We start from the raw sequence: 23,002 nt of genomic DNA, 5'->3' as shown, positions 1-23,002 counted from the left end.
AACTTGAAAACTGGTCCCATAATCAAAAATCTAAACACATGTTTAGATTCAGCATATCAAAGTACCCCAAGAATTCAATTTTTGTTAAAATCAAACTAAGTTTAATTTTGGACCCTTTGGACCTTAATGTAGACCAATTTAAAAAACGGGACCCAAAATTAAAAATCTAAAAACACGGTTAGATTTGGTATATCAAAGAACCCCAATAATTCAATTTTTGATGAAATCAAACAAAGTTTAATTTTGGACCCTTTTGACCTCAATATGAACCAGTTTGATAGCAGGCCCACAAAATAAAAAATCTAAATACATGGTAAGATTCAGCATATCAAAGAACCCCATATATTCAATTTTTGTTGAAATCAAACAAAGTTTAATTTTGGACCCCAATTTGGACCAACTTGAAAACTGGGCCAAAAATCTAAAATCTAAATACATGTTTAGATTCAGCATATCAAAGAACCCCATATATTCAATTTTTGTTGAAATCAAACAAAGTTTAATTTTGGACCCCAACTTGGACCAACTTGAAAACTGGTCCCATAATCAAAAATCTAAACACATGTTTAGATTCAGCATATCAAAGAACCCCAAAAATTCAATTTTTGTTAAAATCAAACTAAGTTTAATTTTGGACCCTTTGGACCTTAGTGTAGACCAATTTAAAAAACGGGACCATAAATTAAAAATCTAAATACACGGTTAGATTTGGCATATCAAAGAACCCCAATAATTAAATTTTTGATGAAATCAAACAAAGTTTAATTTTGGACCCTTTTGACCTCAATATGAACCAATTTGATAGCGGGCCCACAAATAAAAAATCTAAATACATGGTAAGATTCAGCATATCAAAGAACCCCATATATTCAATTTTTGTTGAAATCAAACAAAGTTTAATTTTGGACCCCAATTTGGACCAACTTGAAAACTGGGCCAAAAATCTAAAATCTAAATACATGTTTAGATTCAGCATATCAAAGAACCCCATATATTCAATTTTTGTTGAAATCAAACAAAGTTTAATTTTGGACCCCAACTTGGACCAACTTGAGAACTGGGCCCATAATCAAAAATCTTAACACATGTTTAGATTCAGCATATCAAAGAACCCCAAGAATTCAATTTTTGTTAAAATCAAACTAAGTTTAATTTTGGACCCTTTGGACCTTAATGTAGACCAATTTAAAAACGGGACCCAAAATTAAAAATCTAAATACACGGTTAGATTTGGCATATCAAAGAACCCCAATAATTCAATTTTTGATGAAATCAAACAAAGTTTAATTTTGGACCCTTTTGACCTCAATATGAACCAGTCTGATAGCAGGTCCACAAATAAAAAATCTAAATACATGGTTAGATTCAGCATATCAAAGAACCCCAAGAATTCAATTTTTGATGAAATCAAACAAAGTTTAATTTTGGACCCTTTTGACCTCAATGTGGACAAAGTTGATAATGGGGCCCAAAAATCAAAAATCTAAATACATGGTTAGATCCAGCATATCAAAGAACCCCATATATTCAATTTTTGTTGAAATCAAACAAAGTTTAATTTTGGACCCCGATTTGGACCAACTTGAAAACTGGGCCCATAATCAAAAATCTAAATACATGTTTAGATTCAGCATATCAAAGAACCCTAAAAATTCAATTTTTGTTAAAATCAAACTAAGTTTAATTTTGGACCCTTTTGACCTTAATGTAGACCAATTTGAAAACGGAACAAAAAATTAAGAATCTAAATACACGGTTAGATTCGGCATATCAAAGAACCCCAATAATTCAATTTTTGATGAAATCAAACAAAGTTAAATTTTGGACCCTTTGGACCTCATTGTGGACCAATTTAAAAACGGGGCCCAAAATCCAAAAACTTAATACTTGGTTAAATTCAGCATATTAAAGAACCCCAAGAATTCAAGAATAAAACCCCATTGAAATTGATCAAGAAATAAGCAATTTATACGAAGTATCTTCTTTTGCACAATACTGTGCAATTGAATATTTCTTGCTATTGTGCAATACTGTACAATTGACAATTTCTTGCTATTGCGCAATATTGTGCTATTGGATATTTCTTGCTATTGCGCAATACTGTGCAATTGAAGATTTCTTGCTATTGCGCAATACTGTGCAATTGAAGATTTCTTGCAATTGTGCAATACTGTGCAATTGAAAATTTCTTGCTATTGCACAATACTTATTATATAATAATTTACACATCCTGTTTGGTGTGTATCTCCTACCATATCATTATTATTTGCTTTTAAATATTAATCAGAAATAACCAACTTAAAATGGAAAATTTTAAAAGAAAAAAAAAAAGGAAAAAAAAGAAAAAAAAAAAAAAAAAAAAATCCCCCTCCCAAATTTTTTGAACCCCCTTATGATTCATCACCCCCAAACTCAATCCCAGCCTTCCCTTTGTGGTATGGTACCTTGCAGTACAATTTCAGAGAGATCCATACACTTGAACACAAGTTATTGTCTGGAAACTAGAAAAATGCTTATTTTTGGCCCCTTTTTGGCCCCCTATTCCTAAACGTTTCGGGCAATTACCCACAAACTCAATTCCAGCTTTCCCTTTGTGATATGGAACCTTGTAGTACAATTTCAGAAATATCCAAACACTTACACACAAGTTATTGTCATGAAACTAGAAAAATGCGTGTTTTTTGCCCCTTTTTTGGCCCCTAATTCCTAAAATTTTGAGGCAATTACCCCCAAAATCAATTACAGCCTTCCCTTTGTGATATGGAACCTTGTGGTACAATTTCAGAGAGATCCATACACTTACACACAAGTTATTGTCTGGAAGTTACAAAAATGCTTATTTTTGGCCCCTTTTTGGCCCCTAATTCCTTAACTGTTGGTACCATAACCCCCAAAATCAATCCCAACCTTCCTTTCGTGGTATTGAACCTTATGGTAAAATTTCATGGAGATCCATTCACTTAAACTAAAGTTAGAGTGCGAAAACCAATGTGTCTTCGGACGACGCCGGACGACGCCAGACGACGACGACGACGACGACGACGACGCCAACGTCATACCAATATACGACCAAAAAATTTTCAATTTTTGCGGTCGTATAAAAACTTAATACACGGTTAGAATCAGCATATTAAAGAACCCCAAGAATTCAAGAATAAAACCCCATTGAAATTGGTCAAGAAATAAGCAATTTATACGAAGTATCTTCTTTTGCACAATACTGTGCAATTGAATATTTCTTGCTATTGCGCAATACTGTACAATTGACAATTTCTTGCTATTGCGCAATATTGTGCTATTGGATATTTCTTGCTATTGCACAATACTGTGCAATTGAAGATTTCTTGCTATTGCGCAATACTGTGCAATTGAAGATTTCTTGCTATTGTGCAATACTGTGCAATTGAAAATTTCTTGCTATTGCACAATACTTATTATATAAAAATTTACACATCCTGTTTGGTGTGTATCTCCTACCATATCATTATTATTTTCTTTTAAATATAAATCAGAAATAACCAACTTAAAATGGAAAATTTTAAAACAAGAAAAAAAGGAAAAAAAGAAGAAAAAAAAAAAAAAAAAATCCCCCCCCCCAATTTTTTCAACCCCCTTATGAGTCATCACCCCCAAACTCAATCCCAGCCTTCCCTTTGTGGTATGGTACCTTGCAGTACAATTTCAGAGAGATCCATACACTTGAACACAAGTTATTGTCTTGAAACTAGAAAAATGCTTATTTTTGGCCCCTTTTTGGCCCCTAATTCCTAAAATTTTGAGGCAATTACCCCCAAAATCAATTACAGCCTTCCCTTTGTGATATGGAACCTTGTGGTACAATGTCAGAGAGATCCATACACTTACACACAAGTTATTGTCTGAAAGTTACAAAAATGCTTATTTTTGGCCCCTTTTTGGCCCCTAATTCCTTAACTGTTGGTACCATAACCCCCAAAATCAATCCCAACCTTCCTTTTGTGGTATTGAACCTTATGGTAAAATTTCATGGAGATCCATTCACTTAAACTAAAGTTAGAGTGCGAAAACCAATGTGTCTTCGGACGACGCCAGACAACGCCAGACGACGACGACGTATAAAAAATTCCCAATTTGATGGTCAAGGGACCCATTTGTAAACACATGGAATCATCCCTGCCTTACACATTTCAATGCCACCTTTCAACAGGAATATATTCAACACAAAAACATTTACCTGGATGAAACCATGATACTATTTAAATGGAGGGTACAGTTTAAGCAGTATATACTGCAAAAACAACACAAATAGAGTGTTATAACTTGGGTTTTGGCAGATTCACAACACAAGTTACATCCATTATGTCCAGTTGACATTTATCCATGACGAAATGCAACCTCACAGACACACCTTCATAGCAGTGTTATTAAAAGATGCTTGGAAAAATCAGATGTAGTTGGTAAAGGGTTTCATCTTTGTACAGATAATTTTTTAACCAGTTAGTTGTTTTCTAATCTGTATGAACATTTTGGTGCATATGCTTGTGACACGGTTAGATATGATTGTCAAGGTTTACCTAAGGAATTTATGTGTAAAAACATGGAGACATGAAATTATGGCAGAAGGGACCTTTAACCTCACTAGTTAAAAGGCTAGTCAGCAATGATGAACTTTTTCAAGACAAAATTTATATGTAAAATATAAGATTATACATGTAACATAGGCGGTGTTGATCATGCTGACCAATACATTCAGTACTATTGCTACAATCATAAAACATAAAAGTGGAACAAAAGAGTTTTCTATGTGCCCATTGAAATGGCTTAATATAATGCCTTCAAACTCTTTCTGAGTACCAACCACCAATCAAATTTGACAATTCTTGATTTTTCTACTTTTGTAGCCAAGGGGTTGATAAATGTTTAAATGTCTGAGACACGTAGAAGCAGACCTCCTCTTATGTTTGTTGAGAACCATCTTGTTCAGCTATACATGCCTGCCTCCTTTGAAAATGCCATCTCTGTTACATGAGATGCCGAATTAGTCCCTAGGTTCCTATCAAGCAGACTGAGTTTGAATTGTGGAAAACACCTGTGCCTGCCTAAGTGTTTCACAAGACACCACACAGAGAGGAACTGCTATATTTAAGAATTGAGAACAGTATATTTGTTGTTCTGTTTTTGACATTTGTTATGTTTATGCCCAAATATTTCAGTAAACATGAAGTTGTTGAGTGATGAATCTGAAAACACATCACACGGTATAGATGACTTATATAAACCCTGAAACCAAATTTCAGAAATCCTTGTATTGTAGTTCCTGAGAAAAATGTGACGAAAATTTTCAACTTGGCTATCATGTGTAAAATGATACAAGTGTTCGGTAAACATGAAGTTGTTGAGTGATGAACCTGAAAACACATCACACGGTATAGATGACTTATATAAACCCTGAAACCAAATTTCAGAAATCCTTGTATTGTAGTTCCTGAGAAAAATGTGACGAAAATTTTCAACTTGGCTATCATGTGTAAAATGATTCAAGTGTTCGGTAAACAGGAAGTTGTTGAGTGATGAATCTGAAAACACATCACACAGTAAAGCCGACTTATATAAACCCTGAAACCAAATTTCAGAAATCCTTGTATTGTAGTTCCTGAGAAAGATGCGATGAAAATATTCATGGGACAGACGGACAGACTGACGGATGGACTGACGGACAGACAGAGGTAAAACAGTATACCCCTACTTTTTTAAAGCAGGGGTATAATAACCTAATGGAAATGAGAAATGCTAATGCTTATAAAACTGCATACCAAATACCATTGACTTATAATAAGTGTTTCCCTTTAAAATAACAGATAATGTTGTCTACCCTCAATTAGTGTTATTGTGTACAAGATGGCGGACATTAACCATCATGACCATCAGACGATTTTCCATCATGTTGTTATAAACACAACTCGAACAGATTTCAAGTTATAAGAATTACTGCAGACAGTACGTAACTCTAGTCAACATCCATGGGTTTAAATAGGGTAATTACGTCAAAAACAGGAACGATATTGAATGAATTTTCACTAACAAAACTCACCTTGAGAGGCCAGTGAAACCATTTTTTGTAGGAAGATAAACTAAACTACAACACAACAGTATTCCTAAATTCAATAAGATTTATGATGACTACGAATGTCAAATTTTTTGGCCTAATCCCCATCTGTTCCAGAGTTATGGCCAATCAAACATACGATAGTAATTTTAGCGCAGCACCTGTCAAATTAATTGTGGACTGGCAATTGTCTGGTGATGATTAATTTTGGCTTAACAATTCTGCGAAATTTTTTAATTCAGGAGCGAAAGTGTTAAAGGTCATATTGTATAAGAGTAAATAATATTCTGCATTTGTGTAATTTATCCTTCAGTTACTTAATACACTTACAAATGTTTAAATAAAAAGTAGGAAGTGTACTTCGTTGTAACCTCAAAATGTTGGGCAAGCAGAACTTAAACTGGGTCAGCAGATCCTATAAGTCAAACCCTGTTTGGCAAGTGATGAAAAAAATCTATGTTTTACGACAAGATCCCACTTTTTTCCAAAAATGTAACTTAAGAGCCCCTAATTTCATTAAATAATAAATTGCTTCGCTGAGTGCAGCTGGATATGACCGCAGATGTCCAACCCTGAAAAGTTGGGGCAAAATTGGACACATTATTCAGGCTTGATACAGGTTTGAATTTGGATTGTAATTAAATATTTGACACATAATAGGTTTCTGACACAGAATAACTGTAGTCAAAGAACTTAAAAATTGGTTATATGATTTGAATTTATATTCATTTTTTTTGCTTTTGTTCAATACACTATGCTGTTGCGTTTGACCCCCTCCCCAAAAATAAAATTGACCCCATTTTTTTGCTTTTGTGCAATACACTATCCTGTTGAATATTAACCCCCAAAAAAAAAATTGGAAGAAATTTTCTTGTTAATTTCTGAAATCTGAAATAAGAAAAAATAGTCCCTCCCAAATTCTTATTTACACCCCCACCCCCCAATTTTTTTCACCTCCCCCTTTCCCTTATTCCAAAAAAAAAATCATTCCCTCAAGATATAGTCATAATCTCAATTCAAATTTTAATAAAATTTGCAACCATAATTACCCTTTTAAATACATCATACAAGTCTTAAAATATAAAATGACATACATAGTCATGGCTAAAATTAATATTAATAGTAACTTTTTAAAAATAAAATGACAGCTAATCACCTCAAGATAATCATCATTTCTTAATACATAATTTACAAGCAGTGTAAGGGAGGTAATCAAACATTGTTGTTTTAAACTGGGATTGGATTACCTCCCTTAGACTGCTTTAAATTGTCTTGATTGTCCTTTAACCAGAAAAAAACTTGTTTTTCCCCCTTTTTTGCCTCTAATTCCTAAATGGTTTGAGCCATAACCCCCCACAGTCAATCCTAACCATCCCTTTGTTGTATGGAAACTTGTGGTATAATTTCAGAGAGATTCATACACTTTAACACAGTGTTTGTCTGGAACCTACAAAAATACTTATTTGGGCCCCTTTTTTGGCCTCTAATTCCTAAACAGTTAGGACCATAACCCCCAAAATCAATCCCAACCTTCCTTTAGTGGTTATAAACCTTGTGTTAAAATTTTATTGATTTCTATTTACTTATTCTAAAGTAATTATCCGGAAACCATCTTTCTTCGGACAACGCTGACGACGACGATGACAACGTGATACCAATATAAAAATATTTGACAAATAGTTAAATAAGCAAAAACTGCCAGTATGAGATGATTGTAATGATACAAACAGGGTTTGATCATGTGAACAACAAAACAACATACCTTGAGTGCCAACTAGTATTAAAGGGATTTCTGCAGCATTGCGGTAATGGGCCATTTTGGCAAAATAACTGTACACTGTTTGGAAACTCATCTCATTCTCCAGACTGAACACAAATATCACAGCATCAACCCAGTGTGTAAACTGTAATATAACAATAATAATGTAATTTTTACTATGTAACTAATAGTAAAATATCTTCACTACAGTAAAATTATTCTAATGAAAAGAAATATAATACATCAGAAGTTGGTCAACATCTTTTATTTTATTTAAACAATTGATTGATGTCAAGGACTTTGTATCATGTTATAGAGTATATTCCTATATATTTTCAAGACAAAATAGCTGTCAAAAAAAGCAATCATCATGCATGTCTTACCGGTGTAAAACATATTATCTAAGTAGAGGCGATGGGCACAAACAAACTACACACAATGTGAAATATATTTAGAAATAAAAATTCTTAAACTGTGCTGTATTAGTCATCTGGTGAAAAAAACAGTTTGCTAAATAGGACTTTTATATGCACATACTATAGTTACTCTTGGTGTTTCTGATCATTTTTGCAATTTAATTGTTTAGGATAGCTCAAACCTTTTTTTATAGAACAGCCAAAACTGTAAAAAACAGTAAAATATAAATTTCAGGGGCATTAACTCCAGAAAGGGTTGACAGATTTTTCTCCTATTTGTAAATCGTACTATATTATCATGATAAATTAAGTTAAACTGAATTAAAGGAAAAATAAATGGGGAATGTGTCCATTGGACACAGATGATGCCCCCTCTTGCATATCATATAAAATTATAAAGGGACATAACTGAGGAACAGTAAAAGTGACGCTACCAAAATTTGTACTTGATCTGAGTTTTGATTTAATAAGTATTGTGTATAAGTTTCATGACATTTGGTTGCAACTAACTTAAGTTAGAGAACAGAAGCTTAAAATTCAGCAATTTTTCGATTTGTAAACAGGCATAACTCTAGAACGGTTAGATTGACAACATCAAAATTCAAACTTGATTTGTATTTTGTGGTAATAAGCATTGTGTATAAGTTTCACAACATTTGGTTGAGGCAAACCAAAGTTAGGGAATGGAAACGAAAAATTCAGCAATTTTTATGTATAGAAAGGGGTATAACTCAAAAACGGTAAATGTGACACTACCCAATTTCGAACTTGATCTGTATTATGTGGTAATAAGCATTGTGTATAAGTTTCATACCATTTGGTTGAGGCAAACTAAAGTAAGAGAACAGAAACAAAAAATTCAGCAATTTTTATGTTTAGAAAGGGGCATAACTCGAGAAAGGTAAATGTGACGCCACCCAATTTCAAACTTGATCTGTATTATGTGGTAGTAAGCATTGTGTATAAGTTTCATAACATTTGGTTGAGGGAATCCAAGTAAGAGCACGAAAACGAAAAATTCATCAATTTTTTTGTTTAGAAAGGAACAAATGCTTAAGAAAGGTAAAAGTGACGCCAACTTATTTCGAACTTGATCTGTATTATGTGGTAATAAGCATTGTGTATAAGTTTTAGTACATTTGGCTGAGGCAAACTAAAGTTAGAGAAGGGAAACGAAAAATTCAGTAATTTTTCCATTTGTAAAGGGGCATAACTCAAGAACGGTTAAAGTGACGCGATCAAAATTCAAACTTGATCTGTGTTTTGTGGTAATAAGCATTGTGTATAAGTTTTAGTACATTTGGCTGAGGCAAACTCAAGTTAGAGAACGGAAACCAACTTTGGGACGTACGGACAGACGGACGTATGGACGTACATACAGATGGACAAGGATAAAACTTAATGCCCCCTCTGCTACAGCGGGGGCATAATTAGATAAAACATCCTTATTTTTTTCAACAACCAGCCATCCCTTCTCAATAACTTTGATGGCATAGCTTTATTCATATAATGTACATCATACCTGATACATTTTAGTATTGATTATAATACAAACCTGCATTTCAGGTGATCCTCCTTCATCCCTTATCAAAAGTAGGTAACTCTGACCATCTATTATTACTTCCTTTTTGAAACGACCACCTATTAAAAGATTATATAATCTGGATTTCAATACTTGCATGGTAACATATATATAACACATAATCAAAGCGATAAAAAAATTACAGCTCTTCTATAAAAGCATGCAAAGCAAACCTTTGATCAACTTGCTTGCTATGTTTGTTTGGATGTTTGTAAACAAAAGGTAGGTAGTCTGTTTCAGTCTGTTTACTATATAATGGAATTTGATTGGACAATAAACATAAACTTCATTGCATGTCAATTTTTATTGTCCAATTAAATCCCAGTATATATAAAACAGACTGAAACTCAGCCTACCTATTGTTTGCAAGCATCCAATCAAACATAGCAAGCAAGTTGATCAAAGGTTTGCTTTGCATGCTTTTATAGAAGAGCTGTAAACAACCTTTGTAGCACGCTCACAAACCCCACACCCCCACTTTCTCACTGGGCAAACACAATCTCACCAGATTCCTAAGGTCATAGACTCATAACTCCTTCAAAAGTCATCTGATAAAAATTTCTTGTGAATATGTACATCTACATAGTACCGTATAGCGGGTTATTTTCGCGGGGTGTTTATTTTCGCTTATTTTGGCGGATAAACGAAAATCGTGAAAATAAATTCCGCGAAAATTTATGCATACGTTTGGTAGTTTCGAAGTTAACATGGTTAAAGGATTTTGTAAACGATCTATTTTTCCCTGTTGGCAGGTCAATAACGGTATATGTTAGTTTTAACAAAATAAATGCCAAAGGGCATTGTACATAAATGTATTTTATAAAATGACTGTCAGGTGTGTATACCCTTATTAATAAGTGTCAATTAGAATAAGAGTGTATGGTACTCTTATCAGGTAATTACCCCATATTAATAAGTGTCAAACTATATAAGAGTTGTAAACACTCATGATAATTTTGTAACCTAATTAGTAAGTATATCAAAGGTCCGGTCAAATCTAATCAATCGTAAAATTTACAAGACATTTGAATACCTGTAACAAATAATTATCTAAGTTAGCGGTATTCTTATGATTAACTGTATCAGAAACTAATCAATAAATATTAGGTCATTTCAGTAAAAAAAATAATTAATTAACCATAACAATAGACACTTGTTTGTCAAGTTTTACAACTTTTTAACTGCAACAATTTCAGTATCCACCAAAATATTTAATTGGGATTTAAGAATCCACCAAAATAAAAACCGCCAAAATTTTTCGTATACTTTGTTGCCCCCAAATCGCAAAATTTTACACCCGCGAAAATAACCCGCTATACGGTATGTCCTCATTAACTACAAAGTTTCATAAAATTCTGTTGTGTGGTTTCAGAGGAGTTGCAATTACAAACTGTTGCAGTAGTACATTTAGGCTAAAATTCTAAGTTCAAAGGGGCATAACTTCTAGAAAAAAAATTGAATTGTAATTTCCTTTCGATATGCACATTTACATAGTACATGTGTGTCCTTATTGACTATCAAGTTTTATGAAATTCTGTCGTGTGGTTTCAGAGGAGTTGAGATAACAAGAACAGGACTGTCCGACTGGGTATAATAAGCTAAATGTGAGTCAAGGAATTGAAAAATATAGCTGTGTTTACAGCACAAAATTCACTCTGATTACAGACAAATCTTTTGCACCTAGTTACATGTAAGAACAAAATGAACACGGTTTTGGTAGATTCTGTCACAAATTTTGATTAAACTCATGATACCTTCTTTTGATTCAAAAGTTTTTGAAGAAGTCCTCATATAAACACTATGGCTGCAGCAATACTGTGTGGTTGGTCTGGAAATCATGAACACACTCTTGTTCCTGGCCTTATCAAATTTCAACACAGTTGAACTTATTACGGCTGTTTTAAGTTTCATGTGCCAATACACTCGCTTATGAGGAAGGTAATGGTTAAAATCAACCATTATATATTATGTGCTCGGCCATTTTAAGAAAATAAGGTATTCAGAATTAGGAGTATTGCTAATCCTGATTGGTCGATGTGTGCAGTCAGTATTTTTTATTACTAGATACTTCCTGCACTCTGCATTATACCAAAGGCAAAATAATATATTTTACTTAGCCCATACAGAACTGAGAAGTCTTTTTACAATGTGATGAGACATGTTTTTAAGTACAGAATTAATATGCAATATGAATATTACAAATTACTTTAAGAAAAGCAACAGGGGTCTATATTTTTTGGACTAAAAAATACTGTCATAATCATTTTTCTTAACTCTACGCTGAATTAAGACGGACCTAGTGCAATTTGGGCGTTCATGACCGACAGGTCCAACGGCTATCGCGAACTCTGATGTATATCTATCTGTCTGACTTTTATGGAACATACCTTCTGGAGATTCTTCTTGCATGTAGGAACCAGTTAGATATCGATGCACCAATGCTGACTTCCCACTGTGAACACTGCCTAAAATTCCCTGAAAATGTCAAAAATAATTATAGAACTATTATCAAAATATTTAGGTGTATAATCCATTCATTATAGTTCATTTAAATAACTTTGTCCAATATCTTGAAATAAACAAAAGAATTGAAAACAAAAGTTGTCTGCATTGTATTCTTCCTCATTTATATTTGTATCACTAACATGAAATATTCCTTTAAAGATGATAATAAACTGTTGACATGTCTCTTGTATACAGTTTTGGTAGTATGTATAATGCAAATGTTGAAATTCAAATGGCAATTCTATATAACAACAGTACACAGTCACTATGCAAATTCAGTTAATAAAGCATTGCTGAAGATGCAGGGTCATACAATGTATATAATCTCTTTGGATTTGAGAATTGTCAATGCTAGTACAACGAATTTGACAGCCATTGCCACTTTAAAGGGGCACTAGCTGTCAAATTCATGTTCACCGATTTGACTCAAATTCTCATATTTGTTATATAACAATGTAAAACATTTATCCAAATTATAAAAAATCTAAAATAAACAATTTACAGGGCAAAGGGGCGATAATATGTAGCTTTGTTTTGTGTGTATTTTAGTATAGACGCCATCTAATTAACTGTTGAGTTGACCTCCCGAAAACCACCAATGCCCATTTAAGGGATATAAACATGAATAAAGATATAAATAAATAGCGCAACTCGTGCAATTGGATTCTTCTAGGTCTATTTAATTTCATTTATAGATTAAAAATATATGTTAATCATCATTTTTACCTGTTTCAGAATGATTTTTTTGAGGATCGAATCAGTCAATTAAATGAATTACCTTTGTTTACTTTCAATGTTGACATTTTTTTCCTTTAAATAATCAAAAATGCACACAGTTTATACGTTATCCAACTCTATCTAAGGGGTTAAATTGAAGTTCAAAAGAATACAGATTCAATGAGGTTGAATTATTCACTTGCAAGTGAATAATTCATCATCAATATTTATTTGCTTATTTTGACAATATTAGACAATACTGGCTGCTAAAATTATTTCACTATTCCACTTTCATTAATGATTGAACAAAAAAAATCATATTTTATCTTTTTTTTATATCTCGTAGCTAGTGCCCCTTTAAACTGATTATGACCAAAACACAAACTTAAAAAATGTAAACTATGCAAAAGTTTCAAAGTCAATGAACAATGACTGATTGGATGGGCTTTAAACATAAATTTGAGCCAGCCAGACATTTTATCATTGTAACTAAAAGTATTTAAGTTGATAAAGGTCACCATTGGGGAATCAAGGTCAATGATTATGATCAAATTATTTCACAAGACAAGAAAATAATTTCTTCCTACTTCTGATATGGATTTGGTGAACTGACAGTAACTTATTACCATTTGAAGTGTGGACTAATGTTTGCCTTTGCCGTATAATCTTTATTAATGCTACAACATTTTAATAAGAAAGTTTACAAAGAAAACATTTTCTAATATCGTATTTTGACTTGACACATATGAAAGTCAGAACAAAGACATAATAATCTGAATACTGTAAACTAACTTATTTTCACGGATAATTTATTTCGCGTTTAGCCCTTTCTAGCCCAATTCGTGGCGATTTAATTTCGCGATTTTCAAATTTACTTGATGTAATTAGACAAGGAAGGATCCGAGTTTTAAATTTTTGGGACTATTTATATACGCGTTATTTTGCTTCTCGCGAATGTTGTGAAAATAAATCACTCACGAAAATTAGTTGGTTTACAGTATGTGAAATCCCTGTGCAAACACACACACTTGCAAGCATTGTTCTGTTGATTTTTGGCTCAATTTTTTTTCATTTAATTAATTTTAATATGTTTTGACTATTATTATTTCAACAGTTAAACATGAGAAATAACATCAAAAAGATTGACCAATGTCTGGTACTAGTTTACCTGTCAGATCAACAGGTAAAACTTAAAATAACCTGTTGATCAGCCACATTACTTTTGGGATTGAAATTGACAAATGAACCATAAAAATGAGAACAAAGTTTAGATGAACCCTGCAAGACAGACATATCCACCATGCAATCATTCCATACATCAAATATGAGAAACAGACATAACCATAAAAATTTAACACTGACTAATGAACCATGAAAGTGACGTCATGTTCAGATGAACCCTGCCAGCCATGCACACCTTACAATTATTCCATACAGCAAATACTGTTGTCCTATTGCTTATAGTGTCTGAGGTAGAGACTTGACCATGAAAACTTAATATTGATCACAAATCCTTGAAAAGTGGTTGAGGTCAGGTAACTCTGTCTGACGGACATGTAGACCTTGCAAGTAACATTATAGAAAATATCATTGAATGATCTATGTAATTCTATCACAAGTTGTTCCATTCAAACTGACTTGAACAGAAAACTAATTGTTCACACCTCCAACGATGATTACTCTGCCGCCACCGATGAAAATACTGTGGCTGAACCACAAAAAAAGAAGTCAAGGACAATGGACATATGACAGACAGAAACTTTGTAACATAAGGCATCTACATACAAGGTATGAAGCATCAAGGTCTTCTACCTTCTGAAATATAAAGCTTTATATAAAAAGCTGTCATCTTGGCTGCTGCAAGATAGTACGAGTCTCCCTACGTCTCACAAGTGAGACAAATATTATGACAGTAAAACTCAAAATTCTTTTCTATTTCAATAGAGAAAATCAATGTGTAAGATGATAGTTCTTCTCTTCCACATTCAACTTAGTTCAACTCTCAACTTAGAAATTGCATACCTGTTTATATAAATTTGTTTGCAATTATCCAATTCTTTCATTTGTTACATTTGAAAAAAAAATCTATCAATTGTTAATTTGCACATACCAATTTGAGGTCTGGTACTGATCTGCTCAATGTCCATTCCTGGCTGTTTACAAATGAATCTGAAAATAGAAACAATTAACTTCTTAAGGTTAAAGGTCTAACAAAGTTCTGGTAACTGTTTTCTCTGACTTATGATCCACTATAACACAGGTAATTTAGGTCATAAGTGTGACAGACATGAGGATTCATATATATATATATATATCCTTCCCTATAAAAAAAAATAGGTTAAAAAAAATAATGAATATAGTAAAGTTCAATACACGTAATTTTGTTTTACCTTTCTTATCAGTTATTGCTTGAAATTCAGGAGACCGTGGTTTCACATTCAACTGCTGATGTCTTTTAGAAAATAAACCTGGTGTGAAAAAAGTTCAAGGAAATTGGCCCACCGTTTTAAATCAACAGAAGTTTGTTAAGTTTCCTGCCAAATTGTTTTACTTACATGATCTATATTTATGTGTTACTATTGCTCCATCGGTTTTTGTTCTACGATAAGGTAATGTCAAACGCTTGAAGGAACCAAACATCACAGCTAACTACTTATCCATTCCATATATATTTCATTATCAAATATCATTGATCACAAACATTGTGGTTTCCTTTCACTTTGAGAATCAAACTTTTTAAATCTTTGCAAGAAATCCATGACATAACATCAACTGTCTCAATCTAGCTTTGAGCACATACAACTTTCACCGCTTTAAACTTCACTTGTGTCAACATAAGCAGTAAGGGTATCCAGTCCACAGAAATCATGAACACTTGTATCATACACCTCAAATTTAATTTCCTTTGGCTCATGATATCTTATCAATTTGATGATTTATTTAATTTTGCAAAAAGCTATTCCACTGATAACTGAATCCTGAAATAATTGCATTCCTGCATTTCCCAAGTGATCAACAGTCCAACTTTTACATGTTATGAGTATTCAAAAGTTAATCCAATGTATTTTCTTGTTTCAATCAAGAGCTGACATATTTAATCGGTTTCATAATTAAGTTTTAGTTATTTCAATCAACAATCTATTTTTACATGTATCTGTATTTGAAATTGCATTAGAAGTTCCCTTTTGCACATGCATAGTTAAGTATGTTTTTTTGTATCTAAAAGATTATAAATAAGATAGTCATTTTCCTTCTGAAGCAGACTTTGAAACAAAAAAAGTGAATTCCTTCCTTAATCACCTGTACACCACTGCTTATCAACAGATAAATTTAGGTTTCACCTGTTGCTCATACTACAAACTCCCATGAGCCTTTACCATGTATACAGAGATCACATAAAATCAATGTTTTATGTTTTGAAGAAACACCTTCTTTTCAAGTATACAACACTTAATACTTTGCATGTATTTTTCCAGTAATAATTGATTCAATTGGTGTAGCAATTCTCGAACAATTTATATTATTTTACCAAAATATACAATGTGTGTATTTTTAACATGATAAAAAATATCAAGATGTAACAGTAATGCCGCCCAAAAAGGTTCCTACATTAATTACTCAAAGGGCACATTTCTGTCATAATTGTATGACTGCATTGATTCTTAGAAGACATTTCAACATACATGTACATTCATGTCATTTGGAATCTGTTGGATAATTAATTATATCATTGGCAATCATACAACATCTTCTTATTACATATACAACATCAGATCAGGTAAAACTTAAGATCTTTGACATTCAGGTGGGTTCCCACTTTGAAATAACTACTACCATAATCTGCCGTGTATAATCTGTATTGTTACATAATATAATCCACACATCCTTTCAGTGCCACGGAAATTCAGGAAAACAAATGTTGCCACTTGTTGAAAATGTCTAGTGAAACTCTCGTAACTTCAAGATGTGTGTGATAGTTTGCAGTATTTTCTTGGAAAAACCTGTTTCCCATCATCAAGAAGAATTTAAAAATATTTGTAAATGATACTAGCCCACTTCATGGATGTTAATATAAGCCAGAATTTTAAAACGAATATTTGGAAAAATTTGTTTTGTCATTTGTCAAATTTTTAACCTTTTTATTCATCTTTAAAGTACTGAGGATTCATTCCTGGATTTAGGTGAACCATGAATATAGATATTCAACAAAGTACAAATTTTCTTTTGGCTTGTATTCTAACTTTTTGCAAAACTACCAAATCAAATATCTATGAAATTGCATTTTGTCATCAATCCATGAAAATTGATCATGATATGCATGAAAATAAAGGAATACACAGAATGTCAAATACATGTTTAATGTCATCATTTATTTGCAATGGAGCATACTCAAAAGTTAATAAAATATTCAACATTGATCTAGGTATTTGCCCTCATCTCTCCCCCAAAATGAAAATATTAAAATAATTTTCCAATCTTTGTGTATTAAAATCCCAGTTCTGTCTTATAATCCATTGAAATGTCATTCACACCTGAAACAGTGTACCCTAGAGTTTTAAATGTAATGGGGTGTAGATCACAACAATACTTTTACAGAATAATGATCTGTTCAAGAGAAAAATACATGATTACACAAGTTCTTATTTGTGAAATGTTAGCTAGAAGGTAAAAAAAATGTCCATCCACAAAAATACAATTTTTCCGAATTCCATGAAAATCGGTAAAAAAAATAAATGAATCCTCAGTACAAATGTATGTAGATTTGTTAAACATAGCTGTTGGGAAAAATATTTTAAAAACATTAATTTATACAATCTACTTTTAGCACTGTCACAATACACACAAAAATGTATCAAAATTCAAAAACATTAAACCTTTAAATTTACCAAAGGAATTTTTTATTATTGGATGGTTGTTACCTTAGAAAAATAGTAATCAACATGCTTTAAATTACATTAAAAATCATTAAAGGATTTTAGTTCCACTCCCAGCATGCCATCGATAAAATATGTCACACTGACTCACTAGAAAAAGTCAATAAATAAAATTATTAATTAATCCTTTTCTTCTTTATAACTGCATATATCAATGCAACTTTGTGAATGTGTATTTTATGGTATTATAAACATATTTAGATGATAAGTCAAAGTTTATGAATTTTCCCTTGAATAGAATTTACGTGCAGTGTTGAGTAAAATACAATTAAATTTATTCATCACATTAATGTTTCAGGGACCTATAGCTAAAACAAAACACAAGCAGCAGTTTGAAATCTGATTGAAGAATAGATTGAAATTATTACATTTACTATTTTTTTACTACATGTCGTAATTTATTTATACATCGTTATGCAATGCTACGAAAAGAACGAAGAAATGTGTATAAATATATATATAGAAGTCTATAAAAAGGACCAAACAGCAAATTTAATATGTACCAGACGGTCTAGAATAGACGATGCTGCTCAGATTGGGAAAAAATTGTACCGTTGGTGCAAATCTTTAGAGTTATATATATGTATCTATACATGTAAGTATTTAATTCTGATACCTATCAGAAAATATCGGGTTTTCAAAATGCATAATAATATGGATTCAGTAGATTATTAGACTGTTTAAAAAGAAGTACAATTTCAAGAACAATCATCGTGAAGTCAAGTTTTTCTCTTATTTCTTGCTTATACATGTAGTACTCTACAGATACTTCACAATTGTTTTCACACTCCTGTTTTAAACATAATTTTCCATTTTAACTTTAACTTTTAAAGATGAACAAGAATAGAAAGCTGATTTGTTAAAACACTTATATATACCCGCACATATGTTTTCCTCAAATCAAACATGTACACAAACAGTAGGATAATACTCCCATGGCAGGAAGCTTAGGCCAATTAAAATTAATTGATAGATTTTCATCCCCGCCCGCCCCGATTTTTTTTATTTTGAAAAATTTACGATTTCCGGATTTTGTTCATTTCTGTTACCTGTAACCGTCGATAATTTTGTTTCATTCAAAACTTCCAGTTTAAAATTTCGGTTTTTCGTATTACTTACTCACTTACTTACTTACGTGAAGGGCATGAAATATTCGGGTTACGAGTACGTAATACGCTGTGTCCAAGAACGCAAATCACTGTATGTCACAAATGTTCTGAGATTAAATAAAATGCTCCGCTGGGGCGCAGCTTGATACGACCGCAGAGGTCGAACCCTGAACAGTTGGGGCAAGTATGGACACAACATTCAAGCTTGATACAGCACTGAATTTGGATTGTAATTAAATATTTGACACAGCATAGGTTTCTGACACAGAATGAAAGTGGTCTAAGAACTTAAAAATTTTCAATTTACCTATTCATACATGTGATGGACTGTGAAACTCAGATCAGGAGATTGGGAAATTTTGGTCAGGAGATTAGGACTCAGATCAGGAGGTTTTTAATCGACATTAATTTTGTTGTAAATGTAACCGTGTGCTGTAAAAATGGTCTTTTAAAGTGTGTTTTCTTCAACTTTCCATCCAATTTATTATGTTTATAGTACCCTTGTACTTATAAAGTTTCTCCATCTTTATATTCTACATGTTCAATCTAACATAGTTTTTTTCCAGTATGTTCTTTAAATTTTTTACTTCATATTCTATAAAACAATCATTGCAACCAGAACATTTTTTTAGCTGTCTGCAAATAGTTTTTATTTATTTTTTTTTTTCTCTTGCAAATAGTTTTTATTTTTTTTTTTATCTTTATTAGTTTTTATTTGCAAACTCAGAAATTCATTCTATCTGTAAAGTTAGGGTCATAGTTATTATATAAATTTCAATTTAAGCCTTAAAAGGAAGTATAGAATCCTCAAATAATTTTCAAATTATTATTTTTTTATTTGTCCTAAGACATTTAAAATCATTTAATAACCATCCTTTTATGATTATTTGTTCAATTTATATTTTATTTATATTCTTTTAAAAATTTTCATTATTAAAAGGAAAGTAACTTAAAACAGGATAAATCAAGGGAAGTAACCCAATAAATACACAGTTTTTGTTACACAACGGCAGTTAGCCTGAGGTAAAAATCGTTGCTTACCAGTATGTTTGACACCCAAGCTGACAAGTGAAGCCATATAATTATGCATGTTAATTGATTTACAGGTAAAATATAACTTCAGGTAATGTCAGTTACACCAGATGCCTGAGATGATATGTTGGGCAGAAATTTTTCATTCATGAAAAATTTCATACACGGGATTTTTTCCTCTTCAACGGGAGGTCGGGAGGAGACCCCTGAAAACGGGATTATTGTACTCCCGTCGGGAGGTTCACATGTATGCCTATTCAAACCATATCATTATTATTTGCTTTTATATATAAATCAGAAATAACCAATTTAAAATGGAAAATGTTAAAGAAAAAAAAGGAAAAAAAAAATCCCCCCCCAATTTTTTGAACCCCCTTATGATTCACCGCCCCCAAACTCAATCCCAGCTTTCCCTTTGTGGTATGGTACCTTGCACTACAATTTCAGAGAGATTCATACACTTGAACACAAGTTATTGTCTGGAAACTAGAAAAATGCTTGTTTTTTGGCCCCTTTTTGGCCCCAAATTCCTAAACGTTTAGGGCAATTACCCCCAAACTCAATTCCAGCTTTCCCTTTGTGATATGGAACCTTGCAGTACAATTTCATAAAGATCCATACACTTACACACAAGTTATTGTCCTGAAACTAGAAAAATGCATGTTTTGTTTGCCCTTTTATGGCCCCTAATTACTAAAATTTTGAGTGAAAACCCCCAAAATCAATCCCAGCCTTCCCTTTGTGATATGGAACCTTGTAGTACAATTTCATAAAGATCCATACACTTACAAACAAGTTATTGTCATGAAACTAGAAAAATGCTTGTTTTTTGCCCCTTTTTGGCCCCTAATTCCTAATATTTGGAGGAAATTACCCCAAAAATCAATCCCAGTATTCCCTTTGTGATATGGAACCTTGTAGTACAATTTCATAAAGATCCATACACTTACAAGCAAGTTATTGTCATGAAACTAGAAAAATGCTTGTTTTTTGCCCCTTTTTGGCCCCTAATTCCTAAAATTTGGAGACAATTACCCCCAAAATCAATCCCAGCATTCCCTTTGTGATATGGAACCTTGTGGTACAATGTCAGAGAGATCCATACACTTACTCACAAGTTATGTCTGGAAGTTACAAAAATGCTTAATTTTTGGCCCCTTTTGGCCCCTAATTCCTTAACTGTTAGTACCATAACCCCCAAAATCAATCCCCACCTTCCTTTTGTGGTATTGAACCTTATGGTAAAATTACAATGAGATCCATTCACTTAAACTAAAGTTAGAGTGCGAAAACTAATGTGTATTCGGACGACGACGCCGGACGACGACGACGACGACGACGACGCCAACGTCATACCAATATACGACCACAAAAATTTTTTTGCGGTCGTATAAAAACCGTGGATACTTTTATTTATACAATGACTTAGTGTAAGAAAATTTGGACTGTGAACGATATCCAAAGCGCAAGAATCGTGGAACACATTGTTACAATAAAACATGACTGGATTAAAGAAATTGACACAAGCACGAACTTGTTAGATTTATGACCGTATATTGAGTTCAAAAAGTCTACAAACATACGTATTTTATTATAGCAATCCCTTAGATTTACCAATGGCTTTCGTTTTTTGTTGAAAAACAGCACAGTAAACACTGTCCTAATACCCTTAATAGAGTCATTCAACAACTTTTTCAAGTTTTACATTGTAATTATATTTGCATCTTGCATTGGCACCAACCCTATTATTTTCAACACTATTTGAGTTTTCATTTTATTCTGTACTCATATTTGTTTAGCATACCAAAACATTTGCTTCATTTTATGGGGACTATAAACCATCACTTAGAAAGCAAAATAAATTCAGTGCAGGTAGTCCAACTGAAAAGAGCATTTTTCCACGTTTATAAATGGGTTTCTAAAGCGGCAATTACATGTAGAACATTTTTTTCAAAAATCTGGATGAAAATCTACTAATTAATTTTAGTTGGCCTTAAGGGAAAGAAGAAGAAAAATCTCTAATAATACATGTATGTACAATATTTTAAAGTTTTTCATGTTACTGAATAATTTAACTTAAAATTCGTAAGGGTTCCGCGGAACCCAGTGTCTCGCCTACTTTTGCTGTTAATCACAGGCTCAACAAAAATGAGGAAAAAAATTAATAAAAATATTCCTCTCTATACTATCTTTTGATTGTAAGTAGCTTCTGTCCAAGTTTGGTAAAAATCCAGGATAGTTTATGAATCTAATAAATGTTTTAAAAACTTAAACTGCAGACTGTTATGTAATGTTAACTGGAAGAAAAACTAAGTCCATTTATAAGTAAAATACGGAAAAAATAGAACAAAATTTTAACAAAATTTCCTTTTAGATACTAGCTTTTAATCATAAACAAGCTTCTGTCCAAGTTTGGTACAAATCCAGGATAGTTTAAGAAAGTTGTTAAAATTTTAAAAACTTTAACCACAGAGTGAATGTAATGTTTCCTGGCAGAAAAACTAAGTCCATTTATAAGTAAAATACGGAAAAAATGGAATTTTTTTTTTACAAAATTTTCTTTTAAATATTATCTTATGATCATAAACAAGCTTCTGTCCAAGTTTGGTAGAAATCCAGGATAGTTTAAGAAAGTTATTAAGATTTCAAAAACTTTAACAACAGAGTGAATATTTGTGGCCGCCGCCGACAACGACGCCGACAGAATGTAGGATCGCTATGTCTAGCTTTTTCGACAAAAATCACTATTTAACAGTTAAAGTGTTTTCAGAAGTCAATTATGAAGATTTTATGTATTACATGTTGATACACCTTGACGGCGTTAGCCCAAATGGGTATATCAAATTTACACCAAGATATTATT

At 32.4% G+C, this 23,002-nt stretch overlaps 1 protein-coding gene across 10 annotated transcripts in view; it reads right to left on the bottom strand.

Moving 5' to 3' along the window:
* The window catches only part of LOC127729701 (arf-GAP with GTPase, ANK repeat and PH domain-containing protein 1-like), a 121,619-nt gene that overhangs the window by 85,257 nt on the left and 13,360 nt on the right, over window positions 1–23,002 (bottom strand). For all 10 annotated transcript variants that reach the window (XM_052237547.1, XM_052237551.1, XM_052237549.1 and 7 more), the window contains exons 2-5: window positions 15,175–15,233; window positions 12,230–12,317; window positions 9,816–9,901; window positions 7,848–7,989 (exon numbers count right to left, since the gene is read on the bottom strand). In XM_052237547.1, the coding sequence (XP_052093507.1) occupies window positions 7,848–7,989; window positions 9,816–9,901; window positions 12,230–12,317; window positions 15,175–15,233 (375 nt within the window). The remainder of the gene's footprint in view (window positions 1–7,847; window positions 7,990–9,815; window positions 9,902–12,229; window positions 12,318–15,174; window positions 15,234–23,002) is intronic.

Source organism: Mytilus californianus, unplaced genomic scaffold (genome assembly GCF_021869535.1).
Source record: "Mytilus californianus isolate M0D057914Y unplaced genomic scaffold, xbMytCali1.0.p SCAF_2, whole genome shotgun sequence".
Taxonomy (NCBI): Eukaryota; Metazoa; Mollusca; class Bivalvia; order Mytilida; family Mytilidae; genus Mytilus; species Mytilus californianus.
The sequence above is the reverse complement of the archived record's forward strand: the minus strand, read 5'-3'. Positions and strand labels throughout refer to the sequence as shown.